This window comes from Aulostomus chinensis, chromosome 15 (assembly GCF_037954235.1).
Source record: "Aulostomus chinensis isolate RoL2024-O1b breed Wild chromosome 15, RoL_Achi_v1.0, whole genome shotgun sequence".
Classification (NCBI taxonomy): Eukaryota; Metazoa; Chordata; class Actinopteri; order Syngnathiformes; family Aulostomidae; genus Aulostomus; species Aulostomus chinensis.
Window position 1 is genome coordinate 19334509 of NC_141334.1, and position 24751 is coordinate 19359259.

At 42.1% G+C, this 24751-nt stretch overlaps 1 protein-coding gene across 4 annotated transcripts in view; it reads left to right on the top strand.

Moving 5' to 3' along the window:
- specc1 (sperm antigen with calponin homology and coiled-coil domains 1) overlaps positions 1-24751 on the top strand; it is a 67158-nt gene that overhangs the window by 37870 nt on the left and 4537 nt on the right. For all 4 annotated transcript variants that reach the window (XM_086179217.1, XM_086179215.1, XM_086179216.1 and 1 more), the window contains 9 exons: positions 1735-1942; positions 2451-2524; positions 3601-3776; positions 7945-8108; positions 9519-9619; positions 9794-9869; positions 10488-10632; positions 13522-13624; positions 23703-23819. In XM_086179217.1, the coding sequence (XP_086035343.1) occupies positions 1735-1942; positions 2451-2524; positions 3601-3776; positions 7945-8108; positions 9519-9619; positions 9794-9869; positions 10488-10632; positions 13522-13624; positions 23703-23819 (1164 nt within the window). The remainder of the gene's footprint in view (positions 1-1734; positions 1943-2450; positions 2525-3600; positions 3777-7944; positions 8109-9518; positions 9620-9793; positions 9870-10487; positions 10633-13521; positions 13625-23702; positions 23820-24751) is intronic.

The window sequence follows — 24751 nt, forward strand, 5'->3', positions numbered from 1 at the left end:
CCGACCACTCAGATGCTAATGGGCTGTGCTGGCATCAGCCATTCCACATGGGTCTTTCAGCTGAGCTCTTTGGGGAAGTTTTGAAAGGACTTGGTTGTAAATAGGTGAAAGGAAATGTCGCAGTCCACCTCCTCTGTTCAAAGATGGTTTCTCTATCCTGACGTGGATGGCTTCTTTAACTCCTCTTTCAAACCATCTGTCCTCTCTGTCGAGGATTTGGACATGATCGTCCTGGAAGGAGTGGCTTTCCTCCTTGAGGTGGAGGAAAACCGCTGAGTCCTGTCCTCCAGAGTTGGCTCTTCTATGTTGGGCCATGCGCTTGTTGAGGGGCTGTTTGGTTTCCCCTATGTAGAGATCCGTGCAGGCCTCACTGCATCTGACAGCGTATACCAGATTGCTTTTCTGGCTGTGAGGGGTGGGATCTTTGGGGTGAACCAGTCTTTGTCTCAGAGTGTTGTCTGGTTTAAAAGACACAGGGATGCCGTGCTTATTATAGATTCTCCTTAATTTCTCAGAAACCCCTGCCACATAGGGGATCACTATGTTTTTTCTCCTGCCTTCTTCATCTTCCCTCCTCCTGGAGCTCTCCTCCTTTCTGGACCTGGAAGAGGATTTTACAAAGGTCCTAATCTTGACTAAATTTATTTCCATGATTATGCTCTTGTGTATATGATACATAACTACAATATCCTAGTTGAGTGGTTACATTTAAAAATATTTATGTGAGACTTTTTAAAAGTTGAATTAACACCACAACATATAATCACAAACCAACACCCAAAACACGGCATGTAGAATCCTAATTTTTTGTCTATCATGTTTCTCACACACCTTAATCACTTTGTTCCTATTTGTCAACTCTGTTTCTGTTTCTTTGTCTACTTTATCTTAATTATGTACCAGCCAAGAGACATTTCTCACATTCCATTGCATGTATCAAGGCCAGTTTGACTCTTTAATTCATTTCATTGTGCAACAGTTAGTTTTCATGACATGTTTAAAAAACAACCAGTCCATCTGATAAATGGACAATATGATTTAGCCTGATTTAATGTGGGCTTACCTTTAGACAGTCTCTGGAACAAGGGAACCCTTCCCCTCTTTGTGAACTTGTCTGGCTAGTTCAGGATCTTGTTCCTGGATACTAGTGGGATCATGATGTTATTGATTCCAGAGCCATTGAACAATTTTGCCAAGTTTGCCTAATACTTTATAAAACTCCTGAAAAAAGTTCTGTATTGTTTTCTGAATTTGGAAAAAAATCTCCCAAAACTACTGTATTTCTGAACTGTCTCCAATAACAAATCCTATTAATGCTGTTCTACATGATAACTAATCCAATATTTCTTCACTTCCTCTCACTGGGCCTCCCCAGACAATATTTGAATGCTTGCCACCCACTTTGAATACCTCTGTATTAGAGGTTTCCTTGTCCTCAACAAGACAATGAATCCCTGAAGCACATCCAAGTTTGTATCTTGATACAGTCTTTTACCTGATCTTCAGAAAGACAAAGATGCAGAAAATCATCCTCAAGGTTGAATTGAAACATTGCACTGCAAGAATGCCTGGAAGATGTTCTAAATGCTCTTGAGCCAAAGATGACCTAAGTGCTTCCATCTAATTAGCACAGTGACAGCCAGCACTAACTTTCCTATGAAACATTACCATGCTGTTCTAACCCATTTCTGTGTCAAACCCTCCATGATATCCCAAATGCATTCTCGTATGCAGGTGGAAGCCAAATGCCAGCAGGTTCAGGAGCGAGCGGAGAGGAGGGAGGAGGAGCTCAGCAGCCGGGTGAATGCTTTGGAGGAGGCTGGGGTCCAGGCTGAGAAACAAGTGAAGGAGATGAAGGAGACCATCTTTGAACTGGAGGACCAGGTGGAGCAGCAGAGGGCCATCAACCTCCACACCAATCAAGCTGTCCTTGACATGGAGAGTAGGTGCTCTTCACTCACTATAGAGATCCTTGTTAGTCTGTGGAGTCAAACCTCAGTGTTGATCAATAAAACTGGTGGTTAGCATTTGAGAAACGAGCCCATCATACTTCTGCTGGGGCTGTTGGGCTGCATCGTATTACAGTTAAAGAATTTTCTCATATTTTTGACTGTGAAACCTCATGTTTGTACGTGACCAAAGTATTGGAAATGTCTCCAAAATGATCATGCAAATGAATCAATAACTTTTTTCCAACAAAAACAGAGTGTATGTAAAATGAGGCTGTCAAACCATCAATTCAGCAAAAAAGATTTTAGTGGCAGCTCTGTTGCATTTCTACACTGTCCTCACATATGGTGGGGGAGATTTGTCTGATACAGCTATCTTTACAAATGCAGTAAAAAGTAAAGTTTGTATGTGCTTTATTTCTGCAATTTTAAGTCTGCAGTTTGTTCATACTTGCAGATTTTGGGAGATTGTTCTCAAAACCCTCAAATTTGTCTTTGCAGATCTTGTCAAAAAGCTGGAGGAACAGAAATCTGATGCAGATCGGCAGCTGAAAGTCTTCAACAGACAGATGAAGGTGAGATTCCTTCAATAATACAAACCATTAAAGCTTCTTTACATCTTTCCATCACAAGCTGAAGACATTTAGACTATGGTCATAAAATTGTTCCTTGCAGGCAGGAAAATCTCATGGCAATGGTGAGATTAAAGTGTGTATGAAGACTCATTCTTCTTCCAGTTGTGTAAAAATAAAACAAGATGCAGTAAAGCTTGATGTGCTTCCTCTTAAAAACCCTTGGACCTTTTGGCAGGGCTGCAGCATGAGATAGGAACAGAGAATTTAGCCAGGCTATTGTGAAACAGTGAGTTTATGGAAAAGAGTGAGCATAACATGGACCATGGAGAAGAGTTGTTTGTTAGACAGAGGTTTTGATGATTTTTTTTGGCAGAGAAAATCAGAATCCAGGGTTTATTAATTCAAGTGACCAGTGCTGCTTTTATATCTTAAATTCTACCGCCTGTTCTTTAGTGATTCCTAAATGTAACACTTGGGCAGAATGCCACTCTACAGTATGTGTAGGATAACTGTTCTACTTCTGGCATTTCTGTTTGCTTTGCCTTTTTTGCCAAAATGTTTGGAAATCTAGTTGTGCAGATGTTGATTTCCTGGTAGTCATCCAGTAGGATCCCTTCTGTTTTTATCTTTAAAACAGGCATTATTGGATGCCCCGGATTTGTCCATCAGGCTCTCTTGAGATCCATATTGAGCTGCCACTGTTTTCCTGTCTGATCCAGCTGTAGAGTGATGGGGGCCACATTCTAACAGGGTCTTGAGGACAAAAAAACATCCTTAGAATTTAAAGTTCATAGACAAGAACAAAATACAAAGTTCTGATGCCTTTCAGGATCAAGTATTGATTATGTTCGTCAGTAGCGAGGGCTTGCTCCAGTTCTGTTTTCTCTCCAAAGCAAAGAGCCTCCTATGTCAGGCCCCTCTTTAGTGATCCAAAGAGTTGTCTTTTCAGTAACCCGGGTTTTATCAACAAATCTGAATGTGGCTGTGACATTGTTTTACATACCTTCATTTCCTCAATCCCTACATGTGTCTGCACCTGCAACATCACATTATACACTTCCTGTATGTGTTTTCAGGATGAAAAAGAAGAGTGGCGCCGTTTCCAGGCTGACCTTCAGACAGCAGTGGTGGTGGCTAATGACATCAAAGTGGAGGCTCAACAGGAGCTGCGTACACTACGGCGGCAGCTGCAGGAGGAGCAGGACCGCAGCGCAAAGCTCTCCGCAGACCTGGAAGCCTTGCAGGGAGTCAGGTACCATCTCCACCATTTTCCACATCTTCAGTTCCATAACCAATTCCCAACCTCCCGCCTTAGCATTGGGCTGCAGTTCCTTTCTCTCTGAACCACAATGTGGATATGAGATACCTTTCAGAGACGTGCCATATCCCCATCCAGGGTCATGTTTATACATGTGGTACAAACATCCCCAACAATCTCTTGCCCAAGAAATTTCCACCTACCTGTCTGCTTTGAAGGCAGAATCAACTAGGATGCATAAAGTGTCACCATCATTTGAATTTTTATCTTATTATTACACAAGATTAAATCCTTGGAGTTGAAGTGCTGGGATTTGGCCGACTCTGCTGGTAAATCAGGAATTTTCTGCAGTATTTCTCTCTGTGTATCGTACTCCTTTAAGCTGCTGCCCTCTCTGTCTCCCTCTTTCACACTGACCACAGCTCTCAGACCTCACACTCCACAGTAAACTATACATGGATCATTTTATCATTATATGAGAAGGCAGGTGTGGTGGCAGATTCTATCTCTGCACAGATGTTGCACTCCGTGAACATATTTCATGCCCGTGTTTGATGCTATTTTAAGATTTCATGCAGTGTTGTTGTACTGTGGCCAGACAGTGACTGATTTTTAAAGAGCTCATTGGTTTGTGTGTGAGTACTGTATCAGTGTGTTTGAGCACTAAATTAGCACAGTGTTTTGAACAGCCTTGTTTTCTTCCATCATCATCATGCCAATTTAATGTCTCTCTGTGGCGACAGCAGCTTAGGTTTGCTACTGTGTAGTGCCCCATGATTTTATCGTTCTGTCATTGTTATTGAATTACCTCACAAACCTAACAAGAGCTGTGCGTAAAAAACAACCAGAATCAAATCTCCTCCAGCCTTTGTGAGTTTACTACAATACTGGTTTTAGACCAAGGCTAAATCAGCCAACTTTCCCCAAGATTAGCTGTTACGCTGCGTCCGCTCCCCTCCTCCAGCAGCTCCCTGTGATGACTCAGTCAAAGACCCTCAGACAAGGCTCCCTATGTACCATCCAGGTGAGTTCCCTGCCCTGCCAGCCTGCCTCTCCTGCCCTTTGTATTGCTGCTGCTTCTAACTGACCCTCCTGTCTTTGTTTGGCTTGGTGTTGCTGCTATAGCCTGTCTGACTCTGTCTGTCTGTCTTCATGCTGGCTGGATGCACCTTCGGGACTTAGCTTACCTCTTTGCTTTGCTATGCCTGGTTCTATAAACCCTCCATTGAAGTGGTGCCACCTGCTGTCCTCTGTTTGAATAACACCCCCTACTTTTTGGATGAATTAGCAGGATGGTCTGCATGGCATGATTGGATCAATCTCATGCTATGCATCATCTGCTTCAGATACATTTGCGTATTGTCTTCACCAGTGAGCGATGTAGTAATAATTGTCATTATCTATGACCAAATTAATCCTATGAGGTATGCATGGAGGAGAGTTAAAACAAAAAATCCAGCAATACCCGGAAGGTCTGCTTTTCAAAATAACTTAAGGTCTCTAGTTGTGCTGCAAATGAAAATACAATACACAGATTGAGGAGTAATATTTTGATTGTTCTTGTTGATTCACACATTTTTTTAAGATAGTCTTTAAACATCCAATGTACACTTCAGCTCATTTCTGTCTTCTTTTTCTTCTCAGAATTGGCAGTGGAACTACTTTTGATACCAAGACGGCAGTAGAGGGCCACTAGAGGTGTGCCACCATCTCAGCACCATGTGGAGACAGTGTTATTGTTGCACTTATTACCCTTTTGTGTAATTAGAAATTAATGTGGTGAAACATTTGAAGCCGCAGTGAATTCAGTACACAGGGTCACACAGAGTCTGACATTTTGGAACCTTTAATAATAATGTAAAATTGTATTTTTTATTTCTCGATGAATGTACTCGTTTGTAATTTTCTTCTTTGACTCATGTTGAAGAAATGCCATACGTTTGAGAGACTTTCCTTTTTAGACTGTGCAAAGCTGTTTGTGCCTTTTTAGAAAGCTGAAATGGTAGAGGGTACATGATCCATCACTTTGTACCATAAACAAAGTGATGTGTGAAAAGACTTGAAAAAGCTGAAATGGTTAACATTCTCAGCATTGTGCCAGAAGAAAGTCTTATTTCATTTTCTTACTGTTTCTGTATCCGTCAGATTTATTTAAACTCATTTTAAAAATTGTATTCATGGTCTATGATAAACTGTCTCTGTCATTGAGTTCAACATCTTTTCTGAAACACTGTTGTGGTTGTCAAGAGCGGAAGGCAATCACTAATTCAGGATTTACTCAGACTTTAACTGACGTCAGAGCTAGCCCTCTTTGGTAGGTCCTTCACTGCTAGCAGGTTCTCCAGCTTATTCACATGTTCACCAGAAAGTAGTTAGAAGAAAAGTATCATTTTAAGTAAATCATGTAAATAAAACCAAGTAAATCCAATGTTACTGGCAAACACTCCTTTCCAATTTCCCCCACCTCCACCTCCATTCCTCTTCTGCGTCGGCTGACCGTCGTTGCTGTGCCCCTGCACAGAATAGTCCTTCTCCACCTCTGAGGTGCAATTGCATTTTAGCAATGCTTTCATAAACTACATAATTAATCTCTTACTAATTGGAAAACATGCCTACTTATTCATCAGTTATTTTTCTGAACCTGTCAGAAACCAGTGAAGATGTTTTATCTGAGACAGTTTTATATTTACAACACAAACATTCCCATCAGCTCATCGCACACTCATATAGATGATTACATCATAGGCTGTGTATGAAAAAATATTGTCACTTGTATCCTGCTGTGAGAGGATGAGCTGCAGATCTGAGAATTGCACACAGTGTTTTCAGCATCATTGTTTTCATTTGACTTTTCTCTGTTTTGGAGAAAAATAAGTTTTGTTGTTGGAATAAAACAATGCAGTGTCATGTTTTGCCATTAGATGGCACTATGGAACATATAATTTACACCCATGTGGAGTACTGCATCATTTGCTCTGTGACTGTATGCATGAATATGTATTTGTTCTGATTACTATATTTCTTTTCTTCTCTGCCAGATCAAGTATCCAGGGTGGTTGTGGTTATTAGACATGCTGGCAGATTCCGACTGCTGTAACAGTTAGATGTTAGAACTGCCACAACACACAAACAACTGTACCTCAAAGTCATTCTTACTCTCCTCAAATATGCCAAAATGTTGTTGGACCAATGTGACTGTGCCCCAGGCTTCTAGACACATCACCATGAGTTGAACTCATCGTCTCTAATACACCACTTTTCATCACGCGATATTTCTGACGTGTTACTATCAGATGTGATTTTTTTTTTCCTTGTTGAACAAGCGTGAATGCCAGACAGATTTCTTCAACATGTGTATAATCTTCTCGTACTGTGACGTCAATCATTTGGAATGAGATGTCACCGGTTAAACAGTTTTATTTTATGTTTGAGCCAAACCCTACTCACCGAGTATTGCTTACTGTAGTAGTATAATGGCACATGGTTACAGGATCTCAGGTTCTCCACTTCATCTCTGAGATATTGAACTTGTGCATTTTCTATCAAATCAAAAGCCATATTTGTTCTACCTGAGAAAAAGGTACTGGTGCTTAAAATATAAACGTTTGGATATTGCCAAAAAGAAATGGTCAGAAAATAGATGAGATAATAACAGCTGTGTCTATAGAGAAGCCATTTAAGAAACAAAATGGTGAATGTGCAGTTAATTTATTCTGCCGAGACAAATGTAGACATGCGACTGGATCCGTGCCTGTGAAAGAATACATCAAAGTGTATTATATATGTCTGTTGTTCATCAGGTCAACAAATAAATGAAATTACACCAGTAGCACCTGTGGTTGTGTGTCTCTGTCAGTTGAGAGCAAAGTCTTTCTGTCCTCATTCATCACTGATGAGTACATACTGTGGTCCCCGGCCAGGTGTCCAATGGGCTAAAGAGGGTCCTAATGATTTGCCTGTGTGGATTTTGTGTTCTAAATTTAGATATGGCTATCTATGATAGGTCAGCAGCCTGTCAAATCATGATCACATGTTCTCATCGATACATTGAGTGAAGAGCGCATTTTAGAGCCCTCATCACCAGATAGGATAAATGGGACTTTTCAAAGTTCAATCTCTCCAGTGTGTCTCTACACAGCAACCCTTTCATTGTGTCTGTTAGGTCTCAGGGTGATGAGGTGAAAGTTTCCGACTCCGACAACAGCCGTCACTGGTGCGGCATCTCCATGATCCCCAGCACACCGGCAGACGCCAACAGGGATGCCGACTCAGAACCAGGAGCTACTGTCAAATCCCTCATTAAATCCTTTGATACTGTTGGACAGAGTGAGAACCTCAACACACACATGCATACACGCGCACGCACGCACGCACACACACACACACACACACACACACACACACACACACACACACACACAGGGATCCCCTGACTACAGAGGAGAGAACAGCTCCTGAGATCTCCAGTTCATGGCTCTGTGTGAGGGCTTCTCTGTTTATCAGCAGAACCACTTCTGACACTTGAGTCTGATTAGATTAATCTATGACTGACGAGGAGGTTTCCAGCTTTTTAAAGCTCTGGTTACAGCAGCAAATATCATCAACAACACCAGCTTGTATTTTCATTGTCACAGACTATTACATTTTTCACTGTGGATATGATCTGCAACAGTATTAAATGTTATAACAAAAACATTAACTTAACACTAAAAGCGATAGTCAAATATCCTATTTGTCAGAAGTATGGAATCAGTAAATAAGAGGATGAAGCTTTGTCTTTGCAAATATTTTGAGGAGGAAAAGCACAGCCGGAATGAATGTTAATGATGGCCATATTCAATTTAGGGGCGGCGTGGCTCAGAGGTAGTGTGGCTGTCTAGCAACCAAAGGGTCGCTGGTCCAAAGGGTCGCTGGTTAGATCCTCATGCCCCCCAGTGACCACTTCGAAGTGTCCTTGAGCAAGATACTGAGCCCCTAACTGCTCCTGATGGCCGTGCGACCCGTCCCTGCCTCTCGTCCAATGTCAGCTTGGATAGGCACCAGCCCCCCCCCTGCGACACTTAATGGTTAAGCGGTATAGAAAATAGATAGTTGGATGGGAAGCTCTCTGGTATTGAGCCTTCACACTCACTTGTGTGGCTCCCAGGACAATTGATGGTTACATCAGTTGACAAAGATAAATCCAAACTTGTCACTTTCCTGGTGTTTTGGGAGTGTTCGCTAAAGCTGCTACAGGGCACTCTTCAGCTTTTGGATAGATTTTCTTTTTCCTCAGGTCTGATGCATTGCTGTGGACAGCGCTTTTGAAATACAAATTTTGCTGAGATGTTTGTCACCACCCTTGAGACCACTTTTGGATTCACGGTTGTCCTGACTTGAATCTGTGTTGCAGGGGTGATGAGATGATCACATGCTTGTTTACTCTCTCAAACACATGTGCTCTCAAATAGTGAACTTTATTGTCACTACCCTCACTACTATGGTCACTACCCTCAAACACAAAGTTGGGTACCCAAAACTACAGCCCTCATGGCTTCGTTAGCACCTAGAGACGTGATAGGAGTTGTCTTCCTTCCTCTGGTCCTGCTGCTAGAATAGCTCCCATCTCTTCCCTAATATAGGCAAAGATAAAGTCTAGCACACTCTGGTTAAAGTCATAACTATGTACTGATTTTAAAATGATATTTGAGGTTCATTTACAATAATGATTAATGGTTCTATTTTTGGGTCTTTCAGATGGACCAGGCCACACCCTTCAGATGCACTTGACACCCAGAAGCCCACTGAGTGGGATCCCTGTACGCACAGCACCTGCTGCTGCTGTCTCACCCATCCAGGTTAACATTTGACTTTTAAACAGAGCCACTCTACCAGATGACCAGGGGAGTGGTTAAACTCGAGTTTATTGGTGCTTCTTTATTTTACTTGGACTTCTTTACTTCCTCTACCTCAAAGTGTGAGAGCCAATGAAAGGTGTTGAGGCTCTGATTCATTTGTTTTCTCTCTGCCAGAGACAGTCATATATAAAGCCTCTGTCCAAGTCACTGGAGAAACGAATCAATCATGGAGAATTCGCTCATCATCTTGGTATGTAACATGGAGAATATATTAACATATTTATATTTATATCCATTCAGCATTTACAGGTCTTGGTTATTTGTAATGTTCTTGTACTCTGCTGATTAAATAGCAGTCAAAAATTCGACCTTTATTTAAAGCTCCTTGAGTTGTTTTCATTGGATGACTTCCTTTGTAATCAGATCTTTCAAGCATTTTATAGCCTTGAAGGCTTCTGTTTCCTTGTCTGAAACATTGATTACATCTCTAAGGACGAGCACCCTGGGAAGATACAAATGGTAGATTAAAAAACAATATGTCTGACCTTATTCACTGGAAGTTCAATAGAAAGAAACCACAATGTGGATCTCTGCAGGTGTTGCAAGTTGCTGAGCTGAACAGCAACGACTTATATCAGTGTCACTCTTTTTAAGATTTTCATTGATCCATATTTCAGGTGCATAGCTGCTGTATAGACTCGTTCAGGCATGACCGAGCCCTCACACACACAGGCATTTTGGGTAGTAAACAATCAGATCGGACAGACACGTATTGGAAGTATCTCCGTAAAGTTTATTATTATCGTTAGGCATCCTTTTTGAGTCACATTATCCTGCCCCTCCCTCTCTGCATTGTTGAATCCCCCAGATAAGATTTCCGGCTGCAGGGAAGATGTGAAGCCCACCAGCCTGATGAGGAAGAGTCCCTCTCTGGAGTCTGTGATCAAAACTCCTACGTCCCTCAGCAGCCGCACAGCATCTTTCAGCTGCAGCCGAGCCAACAGCAAGCTCTGGTGGGCTTACACAAACATCTTTGTCTGATTATTCTGATTTATTTGGACCGTCATGCCTCTCAGCTGTTGAAACAATCTACATCCCTCCCATACTCCCTTACTCCTTGAAGCATTTGTTTCCTTCAGTTTGAGACAGTTTATGTAGCTGTAAATCACAGGAAATCAGACAGAAATGCAAACTGAGGGTTGTGAACCGAGGCAGTTAGTAGCACCTTTAACGCATTCAAACATGCTCCTTTTGTTTTCGGGTAAGTGGTTCACTCACAGTTCTGCATTTTCGTGAAATACAAGTTCCTTGATAATGTTGCATTTTGCCTGAATTCAATTTTAGATATTTAACTTGCAGCTGGGTGTGGCTTTGTGTAACATGTTCAGTAAAGTGATTTTTTTTGGTTTGTTTTTGATCAGAGGGAAGAGAGAAATGTTAAACATAATGAAATCAGCTGATTTCTGAAAGTAATAGCTAACATTTTCCCAAACAGACCCCCGGCCCACTGCTATACTCATACTCATCACTGTAGCATTCCATTCTGTTGGACTCACTCCATCGTATTAAAGCCAGATTACTTAGTGAGATACGTTAAGACAACATTCCTTCTCCTCTACATCTTTATTTACATAATTTGCTCTTGCTCACATTAGCTGATTTTTTTTTTAACCATGTGTCTGTTATTTAAATTCTTCACTCAGAACAAAGAGCTTACCATATTTGGGCTGGTATTAAGGGTCAGCATATTTAGCTTCTCAATCACTGCTGATAAATGCACACACATGCATGTTCTGCCTCTGCAACATTTGTTTTGACAGGATCTTCTGGCCTCTCTGCACCTCAAAGGGAGACCTAATGAATTTACCAGCAGAGCCGTGGTGACGTGTGAAATGTTTACCATGTCCAGAGCAATGACCGTGTCCTGTAGTCTTCCCATGGCCTCAGCTCACACACAAACCCCCGGGAGAAGACCCTTTGAACAATACTGCAGACAGGCAGTTATACCCATTTCTGTGTAGTTTTTACTGCATACAACAGTAAAATCAGTACACGACATGAACGCATTTGAGCACCGGCCAACAGTAGAGAGTCAAGGAGCGAAGGAAGGAAGAAGTTACGATTTATGTAGATAGATAAAGTATAGTTCTACATCCACTCTGTCTCATCACACACCCTGATGGGTTGCGTCATAAAGGCAACTCCCATTTGAGGACAAATGCGTCAATAATTTAACATTAATCTGCAATCAGCTCTTTTTTATTTTTATATTATTTTTTTCAAATGCCGTTTTCTTTTGTCGCACGTCTGCATACTTGAACTGAGACACAGATGCCCCCAGATCAAGTGAGCTAAAGGTGCTTTTGAGATGTGACAGTGATGAGGCATCTTCAGTTGGGGGACGGTATGGACCATCTCCAAGGCTTCACTCCACTGGCAGATCTTCCTCCCATTCAGCCCTCAGAGCCTGGCCCGCAGATTAGACTGACAGTTAGATAATCTGTGATCAGTCCTTTTTACCAGTTTATCGAAACATTAAATATTCATCCCTGAGAGGCTGCGAGAGTTAACTCCAATATGTTCCATGTTAGGACTTCAACAACGAATATGTTGATAAAGATTTGAATTCAGCTTGCATACATCAGCTAATGCTCTGTTTCACTGGATCACGTGAACACTTGGCAATACGGTCTGTCACTTACTCCACAATTATATCAAATTTACCATGTAATTTTCTGTACAGTAGCAGCAGAGCGCATATAAATAAATACATGTTGGTAAGAGGGAGTGAGATGTTAATAGAGGGAATGACAGGATACTGAGAGACTTTGCTTGTTTGAGGGCCACAACAGCAACATAATGGTGGGCGGCTGGCCAGAAAAAAAACACACACATTGTGTTGTTTAAATTCAAAATGTTACTAAGATCACAAATTTCCTTTCCTAAATATGATGTAAGTTTTTTTATGTAGTTGTGTTTAAATTCAGCACTACTTCATGTTGTAGAGACATTAAAATGTATTGGCTTTTGAACATAAAAAAGCAGTATCCTAACAACCCCAATGTGAAGGGTCATCCTGTTGCCTTATCAAGTTATGATGACAAAAATTCAGGGATCCTACAGACAGCAGTTTTACATCAAACTATTTATTTTCTAACTTTATTTTTTGCTATCAGGCCTGTTTTAGAATTTCTACACACATATTTATTTGAACTACATGAGAGTGTGTGTATGTGTGTGTGTGTGTGAGTGAGTGAGTGTGTGTGTGTGTGTGTATGTGTGTGTGTGTGTGTGTGTGTGTGTGTGTGTGTGTGTGTGTGTGTGCGTATTCATCATTTATATTCCTCCTGGTTCAAATCAGATGTTATGATGGGTCAATTTTGCCTCACAGTCCTCACTTTGGACGGCGCTGGTAGAAAGTAAAGGGAACAAACTGCAGTTATTTTAGCACTCGATCACATTCTGTTAAACCAGCGTTGATATGAGCCACTATTGCTGACAGTGATTAGTAAAGTCTTATAGGTTCCAGTTTCCTGCCTCCACTTTGGCAAATTAGGGCAACAGAGCTCATTTGATTTGATAACCAGCCATCCGTTGGGGTGTTACAGATGATACTACTGATACTACTTTAATATTTAACTTCATGAGACAATTTGCTTGAAGAAACTTTTTCTCCAAAGCGAATAAGACAAAGTATAATGCAACTTGAGTGTTAATTTAGCAGCATGTATTTTGTGAGCTGTTTCGCTATTATTGCACTTTACACTCATCATCCCTCAGATGACACTGTAACTGCCCCCCCCACAAACACACAAACACACACACACACACACACACACACACACACACACACCCTCCCCCTCCTCTATCTGTAACTGCGGTCTGTGTTTCCCTGGTGACAGTGTGGAAAGAAAGGACCCCTTGGCTGCACTGGCGCGGGAGTATGGAGGATCTAAGAGAAACGCTCTACTGAAGTGGTGCCAGAAGAAAACAGAAGGCTATCCGGTAGGGATCACAGGCCACAGACCTCTGTCACATGCACGTCAGCCTCCATTCACTTTCACACTCTGCTCTTCTCCGCATCCTTGTCTGATGGGTTTATGTCATTAACAACACTTTTAACGTTTTCATGTAAAAGTGAGATGACATTTTCCACTCCCCCACTGATATAGCGTGGATAGGTAGTGCATCAGAGGTGTTTGCACACACTCGCCCACCTGTCGTCTTCCCAAGAGTCACTGTGACACAGAGCTAATGGAACAATGAGTTGGACTTATGCCTCTTTCTTTCAGTATAGCAACCCCTTGTTTGTATGCATGTCTCTTTGTTTATGTATTGTTATTGTAATGCATTCCCTGTTTCCATGGTGCCAATCACCTAGTTTAGATTCCCCCTAATACCCAGTTTAAGGAGCCCATTATGCCCACTGAGATTAGAGATTTGCTTATGCAATCATCATGTTTGTGTGCCAGCATGCCAGCAAGCTAATGCTAAAATTTATCCCACCCTGGGGGCCATCCCCCCCAGGAGGAAGTGGAGTCAATTCAGCATTCACATACTTTATGAACACAATTTTTTTGTCCTGGTTAGAAGAAGACACAGGTGAAGATACCAAAGATACACCAGCTTTCTCAGCAATAAAAGGTGGAGGAGCTGTGGATCAATAGTTCCTATTTCTCAGGAGCAGTCCAGCTATGCAAACTGTGACTGACCTCCTCTTCCTCTGGGTGTGCAATGGTCACATGGCGCGCGTGTTGGTCGGACACCCACTGTGGATCCTGTGCCATGGAAATATCGTAGCAGATAAGATAAAGTAGCTTCTGACCAACTGAGAGTCTGATGGTGTGATAGGCTGCTGCACCAAAATACAGGATCAACCACCAACCTCAGATCAACCTGTCGACCTTCACATTTGTATGATTGAAAGCACCATTTTAAAATAACTGTGTTATGTTGTTGAACAGGCAAATTATAGCTTAAAACTCAGGTTTTTAAAAGAGATGAGAAAACTAAACAAAGTCAGCTGGTCCGGTCAAGCAGGAGCACCCAGCACTCCACTCCACCAGCTACAGATGCTAAACAAAATGAACCTCGGTCAAATAAGAACCCGTATAGCCTTGCAAATCTCAGTTCAGTTCAGGACAGTTGGGTCCAGCACCATTTAAGCCTTAATGGAGGCTCACTCCTATTGGTCAGGATTCAACTCTGGAACCTGTGATCCGCTCACCGTGAGAACTCAGCTGCACACTGTGATTATTTGCAACTATCAGGAATGCTGTAAGCAGCTTTGGCTGGAGGGAGTGTTTTCAGTCTGGTCATAGTCAGTCCCCCCCTGGACTAAATGATGTTCTTGACTCTCCATGTTTGTGCATTTTCTGCCATGTGCCTGTACCTATAATTGGATTCTTTTACAGAGGATTAGGCAGTTAACACTAAAACAGACTTAATAAGTCTATGTAGAGAACAAGTGTTAAGTGTGAACAGTCCTATACCTTAAGGGTATTTGATCACATGCAGTCCCAGCACATATCTCTCCCATGTTGAAGGCTTCATAGGAGATAAAGGCCCTATTTAGCGATCTAAGCACAGAGTTGTTCTTTGTTGGGCAATCCATTCAAATCAGTTGAACGATGCATATTCTGGGCCTGAATTTTATTCTCGTGTTTATTACAAAATATCAAGTTCTGTCAATGGTATAAACTGATTTGCACATTGCAGCAAAGTCAAGGCTCAGGACATGAGGTTCAGTTAGCTTCGTACGAAGCAGCAGGAATGCCAGCAGGGATGCATGGGTGTGTGTCTGCAACGGAACGTATTTGACCGCTGGCCCTGTCATGTTGAGCAGAGAGGAAAAGGTTACTGTCAGACGGTGTGTAGAGCTTGGCAGGTCTGGTGAAAGGTCAGTTAGTTCCAGTGTCACAAGGCTGCTGTCCACAGTGGAAGCCACTAATGACCCGGACACACCGTATGTAGCACTAGGACTTAATGACAGCCACATCCAGGCTTCCTCCTTTCTGTCTTTCTCTCAGTACATCCACAGGATCTTTGCTGTGGCTCTGCTGTGGACTAAGGTGACAGTGGTAATAACTCAACATGAATAGGCTCTTTACAAAAGTTGTTAATTTTTGATTTATGCTCAATTTGTTTTAAGCTGTATATTAATGGTCACTTGAAAGAGGAATCCTTGACCATCACTTCTGTCCACTGACTGGGGCGGTGGGGGTGTTTTAGACAGGAAAGAAGCTCTTATGTCATGCTGGTCTGCCGGCGTGGAGCCAGTAAAGCAGCTGTGTGAGACGGGCAGCGTTGTGCCAGTTGTTATTACTGTTCCATTGTTGGCAGAGTCCAGCAGCAGCCAAAATAAAGTGAACCAGAAACCAGGAGCTTTGGTAAGCTGATGCTAATAGCTGTGGAGGGTGCAGTAAATCTGTGTGATGACGGCCTGATGTCACCTTACCTTATCGCTAAAAGACACAAGGGACTATGATCAGGAGAACAGGGGACAGTGTTTTACTAATGGGGCAATAATCGTTTGGCTACTCTCATGCATGCTCTGCTGCAGGTACACATAATTCACGGGGGGTGGGGGGGGACATGATGAAAGCCTTTGCCATGGCCTACGTGCTTTAGATCACACGTAAGATCGAGTCACAGGTGTGTGTTTATGCACTGACGGGTGTGCAGCGATCGATTATTTACGACCTTAAGACGCCTCAGATTGACTCTGCCCTGGGGAAGAGACTGAAGGGGCCTCACAGGAAATCAGTATTCACAAGGAACCTCATGAACATGCTGAAGAGACTCAAGACTGCTTTATACAACGGCTGCTGCGCTGGTTTGTTCATGCAGTAGTGAAATGCTCACACAACTCTAGAGGTGATTTTTAAACCCACTTTCCTCCTACTGTATATTTATCAGGCTGTTTGATTTCTTTATTTAGTTCAGCTCTGGACACTTATTTTCAAACTTTTTCTCAATTAACCACAGAGGCCAAACAAAAATAAATGCTCTATTTGTTTAAGTCGGGAACAATGAGCAAAAAAAACGCTCTGAACATGAGGCTCAGCTGGGTCTGACAGAGCAAGGTTCATCCGGCCTTGTCTGGGAAACACACACACACACAAAAACACACAAACACACACAGAGCCATTGAAGAATGAGGAATGCCCCCCTGTAGAGGGAGGAATGGAGGTCAGACATCGAGGAGGGTTGAATGGTAGTAGATCAAAGACTAGCCATGACTGTAAGTTCTGATAATACAGCATTATAACAGGGCTAGTGTGGTGGTTGAGTTAACAAATGATAAGACCACAGGGCTCACTGTAGGCAAAAATACCTCCAATATATTTATTGATATCCTGTATGATATGGTTCTGATCCTCAAATCCTCAGTTAAACACTTAAAAACAAAGAAAACATCAAGGTTATCTGGGTTAAAGTGCAACCTTGTTAGTGGACGTGCTACGTGATTCTTTAATTCCATCTATTTGAATGAAGTGCAGCTAAAAATTCTCAGTATTACAATGGAAGGAAATGCTGCCCAACTGAATTAAAGGAACAGTGTGACATTTTGAGAAATACACAGTCTTTCTTATGATCAGATCACAAGATGAATGTCCAGAACAGACAGAGATCCGGGGCGGGATTAGTTTATCTCAACAAAAGGACCACAGAAGGGATATTTAAAGAGACATTCCCTGGCCCTAACAGAACCACTTACCCAAAAATCAGTTTGGTATCTCGTAAGGACGTGACTATTTGCTGAAAAATGTGCCACTAGAAACTTTTTTTGTACTTCGTTTGAATTGGGCAGCTTGAATCATTACATTGAAGAGCTAAGTCTGAATAGCGTAATTTGTAATTGAATTTATTATTTGGAACTGCATTGCTATAAACTTAAAAGTGCATGTAATATTTTGAAACTTAATCCATTTTCTATGAGATTGCATTTTATCCCATCTGACCAATCAGTTCTCTTTATTCTACATTCTATTCTAATGGTTCAGTTGTAGTTCTTACAATTCAATTTGAGTTAACTGAGATAGACTCCTGGTCCCTGAGGATGAGTAATCAAGCACAGATTCATAGAACTCCTATTCATATCTGTGACGATTCCTTTACAGTCTGTGGCCCGGATTGACGTCCCCCTTAGCTGAGCCGGTGCCACAGCACACCTTTCAGGATGTCCCACGACCAGGGGCTGGACTCCCAGGTTTATAACAATACAATGCAAATTAAAAGAAAGCCACAATGTAAGTGAGCATTTGGGTTAGCGGGTAATATTATTCCCAATGGACAGGTTGAAAGAAGATGTTTCTTTTATAAACATAGATTTCAATTTAATGCAATTCATGCAAAATGTATGCATTTATATTATTTCTCGAAATGTATGCTTCATGAATTCATTATTTAATTTCAGTTTCTAATGGTATGTTTTTTTCAGCCCTTCGGTGACTCTTGTCTCTAGTTAAACGTGCTGTTAGCTGGAACTTAGTCTGGTTTGCGTCCCTGAATGTGGTTTAAGTCATAACCCCAAATACACATTCTTTACCTGGGTGCAGAATGTGTTCGTTAGTTTGGATGTAGCAGCAGCGCTGTGATCCTCCTCAGTGCCTCGTTTTCATCTCCGGTCTGTCAATGCTAATGACTCTCATTCATTGCAAGGTCCACCGGTCTGTTCTCCTTCTCTGTTTCCCTCCACATTTCAAACTTATTTCTCTTTAATTTGAACCACAACGAGTTACAAAATATATTGTAATTGCTCTCAGAAACCTTCAAAGTAGCCGCAGACACACACACACACACACACACACACACACACACACACACACACACACAGACACAGCTCCACAATTCTGCCACTAGAGAACCAGAGCGATGCTGATGGTGGTCCTGTCATCGTCATTTGTGCATCTTTGGCTTTCACTTTTGACCCATCAATCATAGAATCAGTGGCTTCTTCCTGGATTCCTCCGATTGGGCCCCATGCATTTCCATTTCTTTAGAATGTTGTTTAAAAGGGAACGGTCCTGCCAATACTCTAACAAAATTTGGCTCAGTCATCATATTTGTCATTTAGAACTCTTTTGTATTGTATTCCATTTTGTTATTTACATTTTATGTGTTTTTAATAGTTCTGCCACTATGGGGCCGTACGTAACCATACCGTAGAATCCAAAATCTTGTTTACTGTACAGAGGAAAGATGGATGACATGTTTTACACAGTTCCCTTATCATCCCCTCCATCCCTCTTTGATTACCACCCCCCACACACACACACACACACACACACACACACACACACACACACAGTTCTTACGTGTTGAATGTTCAGACAAACCGGAACAAAATTTTCTTTTCTTTTCTTTTTTTTGGGGGGGGGATTCTTTAGTGTACATTTGCAGACACATTTAGGCAGGCACGGCTCATTAAGACAAATGCACTGCAAAAAAATCTGCTCAAACTGATGAACATTTTGTCAGTAACATCGCACAGTGAATCATAACATACTCAGACTCTGGCCCCAGCTTTATTTCTTGGTTGTTTTTCTATGTCTTTGCTTCCCTCATTCAATCCCAAGTGTCAAAGGAAATATACTGAGCTCATCGGTCACATGACTCAGCTCTCTAACTCTGTGTGTGTGTGTGTGTGTGTGTGTGTGTGTGTGTGCGTGCACGTGCTATCATCTATCATTCCCTGCCTGCTGCATGTTTCAGAGTGATTTCAAAGTTGTTTTTTTACATTCTTGATCTTAGTATGGTCCCTGTGGTGCTCGATCCCTGGATCACGTCCAGCTCATCTGCAAATTCCATCTGCAACTGGCTCAGTTAGATATCCTTGTGAAGAGGATGTGTCGTCCAGGATGGATGTGACACGTCCGCAAGCTTTAATGCCATCTGCAGCAGTTACTCCAGCAGACAAAGTTTCACCATTGGCTGAGAGAATTTGACCATTTATCATGTATTTTTTTCTCTCAATTGAACTATTGATGATCCTGTAGATCATATCTGTGCTGACTTTGGGGGCAGGCCAACACAAACCCACACAGATCAACTTAAACTTTTTTTTCCTCCCTCCGCTCAGTACAGTCCCCTCCATCTCTCCTACTCTCTTTCTCTGAGCCCTAAAAAGCGACGGCTTTGCCTTTTGTGCCGAGCGAGACGCTTCCTGTCGCTTGATGCTGTGTTTGCTTTTCTGAGCCGGCTCCCAGAGAGCTGTTGTTGTCCGCTGCTGTTTTAGCATTCATGCCTCTCCCTCGCTCCCTCTCTTCCTACCCTGAACGACCCCCCACCCTCACCACCACCACAACATCCTCCTCTATCCCCCCACCCTTGACCCCAACATACCTAGCAGGCCAGGTTTGGATGAAGACATATATTCTCCTCAGACTGCTCTCTCTCTCTCACTCTCTTTCTCTCTCTCTCTCTCTCTCTCTCTCTCTCTCTCTCACTCACACACACACACACACACACACACACACACACAGACAAACTGCTCTGTGCAACCTCTCTTATCAGTGTCTTTGTCACGGGCAATGTAGGAGTATCTGGAGTATATCACTCCATCTGTTTTTTGTTAATGTGCCCAGAATGTATATGGCATTCCTGACCACCCCCCCCCCCACACACACACACACACACACGCACGCACGCACACACGCACACATATCGGTGGGTCTGCTGAGCCAGCTCAGACACTGAAGGGGGAGTTATGAGAGGAATGTGTGCTGACATGACTGCACAGGTCTGCCCTTCAGGCTGACAGCAAGGTGACTTTCACTGTCAGCCTCCGTCAAGCCATCAAACCCTCTACATGAAGAACTCAACATAGAGCTGCAGCAGGCAAATATAACATTATTAATGGAGGTGTTGATAGTTCCTGCCAGGTTTGTCACGTGAGCGATTTATTAATTTTTCATCAGACTAATTCTTTTTCATGCAAAAATAATAGTTGGTGTAAACAAAGCTGGAGTCCAGACCTGTGATCCTGCTCCAGATGACACGTCTCACCCACTGACAAAAGCTCTGTGGGTGTCTTTCCCTCATCAAGAGCAATAACAGCCATACCACATAACTGATTCAGTATTTGAACAGGTCTCCTTCAAGGATAAGTATTTTAGTTGGAGCTTTGTTCATTTCATTTTTGAAACTTCCTTCCTCACATAAAGTTTTGGATGCATGGATTAAGGAAAAGCAGTGGTTCCCCTCCTCAGATCACGAGAGCCACCAGTTGAGGAGACTGTGAGGTCCCCCTAAGATGAGCGTCCTTTCCTCCTTACCTCTCCTGCCCAAATGTCCTGTAGAGACACAGTAGTACAATCTAGAACAACATAACACTGCAAGTTTGTACCTTTCAAGACACATTTGAGGAAGTGGTTCACCAAAACAAACCAGATCTGTGAGCATGTGTGACTTCTACTGTGCATACGTACATACTGTACTTTTGTGCATACAAATCTTGAGCAATAATACCTACACACATAGATCTGCTTTGTGTTAAGTAGGGCTATGCAGTACACACCAGCACTTCCAAAAAATTTTGTGCGACAGGGAGATGTGCAGTATAATCTGTACTCTGTACTGGGCGATGTGCAACTGCATTAGAACATGAACAGAAGCATGAAATACTTTAGGAATTGAATTCCTACGGTTCCCCCGACTCCTGTTTTTTCTTGAACAACATTGTTTATTGAACAATTTTATGTGTCTCTGTCGAACAGAGTGCAGCTCACTAGTTTTGATTGTTCCTTTTCACATTAATTGTGTTGTGATGTTTTGTGTACAAGCAGTTAACATCAATCTGCCAAAGCTCTAAAGATGGACATTAACCTCTGGCTATCGACTTGCATGTTGCAGCGTTCATTTATGTTCCCTTTTCTTTGTTCGAAATAAAAGCAATGGATTGAAAATGAAATCACATTTATATTAACTGACAAACCATGAAGGACATTCAAAATAAAACAGCAAGTAATTTATGTTAGTGTAATTTAGTTGTTATATTTGTATACTTTTTGGGGAATATGAATTCACCATGACATCATAGGTCTAGAGAGGACATTGGTTCATGTGATTCACATCAGTACAACTGAGTATGACTACACTTTAACCAACTGATGCAAACTTTTGGTACCTGAGAGCAAATATTGCAGAGAACATGCTTTGCATCAAGCTTTTTTTTTCCACTTACTTTTCAAAATATGATGCTAAGTACATTTTCAGCAATATTCATGATGTGGAATGCAAATATGACCACAGCAATACTTGCAACCTGAGGGAACTCCAAGTCAAATGTAAAATATATCTGAAAAAGTCCTGAAAGGTCCCCCTAGCAGCTGCAGCTAACGTTAGCAGCACCCATGAAAAAAACACGAGAAGTTACAACTTAAATTTTTATGCATAAAATCACATATTTGCCTCTTATAAAGTACCAAAATTCTGTAACAATATACCAAACCCTCCTTATTGCATCATATGATCTTGTACTTCGTGTTAGAAAGTACAAGGTCTTTGCCTAGTAGAAGACACTGGAGAAGATGCTCCAAAGTCTGGGTTTTTTGTTGAAGCACCTACTGTAGGTAAGCTGATCCATGTCGTGATGATGCGTCTTGGAATGGCCCCCATCGTTCTCCCACCTGTCGTTGTCTCATGGTGGGACTTTAAAGCAGCGAGGAGACGCAGTCAGTAAGCTTTTCCTTCAACACTTAAAGATATGGTTCAGGTAGTGTTAGGTGCAGTGGGGTTGTGCAGGTCATGAAGCTTCTCCAGGGTCCATGGTGACCATGTAAATGGCGGGAAATCCCCAGATATTTGTTGATATTTCAGTGTGGTCCAAAATAATGGACTGAAATAACCCTCTGCTACTGTGGTGTACCAGTTAGTGGCAGTGAGTACAGCTTTTTGCATTTGGGGCTGAATATCTGTCAGTCCCACAGCTGAAACCTCAAGGGTACGTCATGGCTGGCCTCCATAAAGCCAAGACTGAAAAAGACACCGCACATTTCTGAGGAGCTCTAAGGATCGTCATCACTGGCATGACACGTGCTCGTCAATACTTTCCCCGGGATCGAGCAGTTTTCCTGCTGTATCTGAGCACTAATGACATTCACCTGGAGTCACATGTATGGATCAGCCCATGATTCGATTTGTAAAATGAAAATCCCATCAACAGACTGAAGACCAGCGGCGACAGTAAACAAACATGCTCGTGTGTTCAGTCTCTTGCCTGTTAATGTCACAGGCGCACACACACGTACCAAAAGGTATTTAGTGCAGGGCTTTAGCACAAAGATTTCAAATGTGCATGTTTACTCACTTACTTTTTTTTTTGTAGTTTTTGTTGAATTGCATCCCTTGATCTGGCCAAATGAAGCAAGAATCATACATTGATGTGATAATTTGCTTGATCCTTAAATGACTGATAAATAGAGGAGTAGTTCAGTTGCATGTTTATCTGTGGTTTGAAATTTGTGCAGCATTGTGTGTGACCGGTCACATGTAGCTGAAGGTATACAAAGCCACACAGATACATCCCTGTTCTTTAAGTCTCAGCTTATCAGTCATGGTAGGAATTACAGCGTGAGATGCCAGAAATAACTGATCTGTCCAGCGGGGAGCTTACAATACCAAACAATGGCCTGGAGGAAGTTTTCCCTCGATCTCTGTTCTCTTATCAGAACTTGAGGACCCTGAATACTGTGTATTAGGTGACAGTGGTCACACACAGACACACAACTAACTGGACGTGCCGTTGTGTATGTTCTTCACCCAGAGGAGAGATCAGAGAGAGAACCAGAGGCTTAAATGGGATCTGAGGAGAAGATCTTCCTCCAAAGGAAACACAGCCCAGAATTAATGGACTCATAAAGACCCAGAACAGCAAATAATAGCATTAGCATGTTGTTTCCTGTGGTTCTATGATTTAATGGCTTCTTTCATGGTCTGCTCATGTTGGCAAGAGGCAATTAACGTCTTCATCCAAATGATGGGCACTTAAAGCTAGTGTTCATGTGTGGGATAGGGGGTTTGGCTTGTTTGTGACTTCTTTGTTCTCACTGTATTTTCTGGTTTTTCGGTCTGTCTGCAGAATATTGATGTGACCAACTTCAGCAGCAGTTGGAGTGATGGGCTGGCTTTTTGTGCCCTCTTGCACACGTATCTTCCCGCCCACATCCCTTACCAGGAACTCATCAGTCATGATAAGGTAGGAAAATTACAGGAAAACACACAAACACAAGTTGAGTTGTGGAGTCAGCAGTATCCAGTATGAAATCTGGTCAAGTAACCGAGTAAGTTGAACCAATCAGAAATCAGAGGATTCAGACCTTGGACACACACAGGGGTTTTCCTCAAACATATTCTTCCCTCACACACTTTATACAAACATCAGCTCTCTTGCCTTCAGTCTTCCCTTCGGGGGGGTACGAGTTAACAGTGTTCTTTTGAAGTTAACAGCTTTGATAAATGTCCTCTGATTCAAACTTTGTTCAGCCTCTGGTTATTGCAGTTTACACATGCAGTCAGCGAAGTCACAGCACGTAGAAGTGCAATCAGTTGTTTGTGGAAGCTGTGAAAATGGCCTGTTCACCAGGGGTGTAATGATACGTTGAACAACGATTTGATTCGTATCACGATTCATGGTTACTGATAAGATTCAAGGATGATAACTGGTTCATAGAGAATGATACGATCCAAAACCATTCAGTCACTTGAAATCGATTCAGTAAGATTTTCGCCAAACATTCTACCAGTGTGACGATGAAATAAATACCTGGATACTGGACAGTGCAGGCGAAGTTTCCTAGATTCCTGTTGTTTCTTGTGTGGGAATCAGGCTCTGTATCCACTTACCAGACCGCACTTGTGACTTGATAATTTCTCGCTCTCCGGCTTCTCCTCTCTCATCCTCCATGCTACGTTTTGTTGTTCTGAAATACGCCTCGCTGCTGGTGCGCGGTGATGACGTCACCAACAGGCAGAACTAATCGAGTAATGTTTATCATTAAAAGTGCTAAAAAAACAGACTTATACAAAGTCTGCTGTAATTAAGTCTAGTGGGATTTTCCTAGTAACGATACAAATGATTGATTATATTTTAAAATGATTTTAGATCGATATATGTCGTCCAGTAGGCCA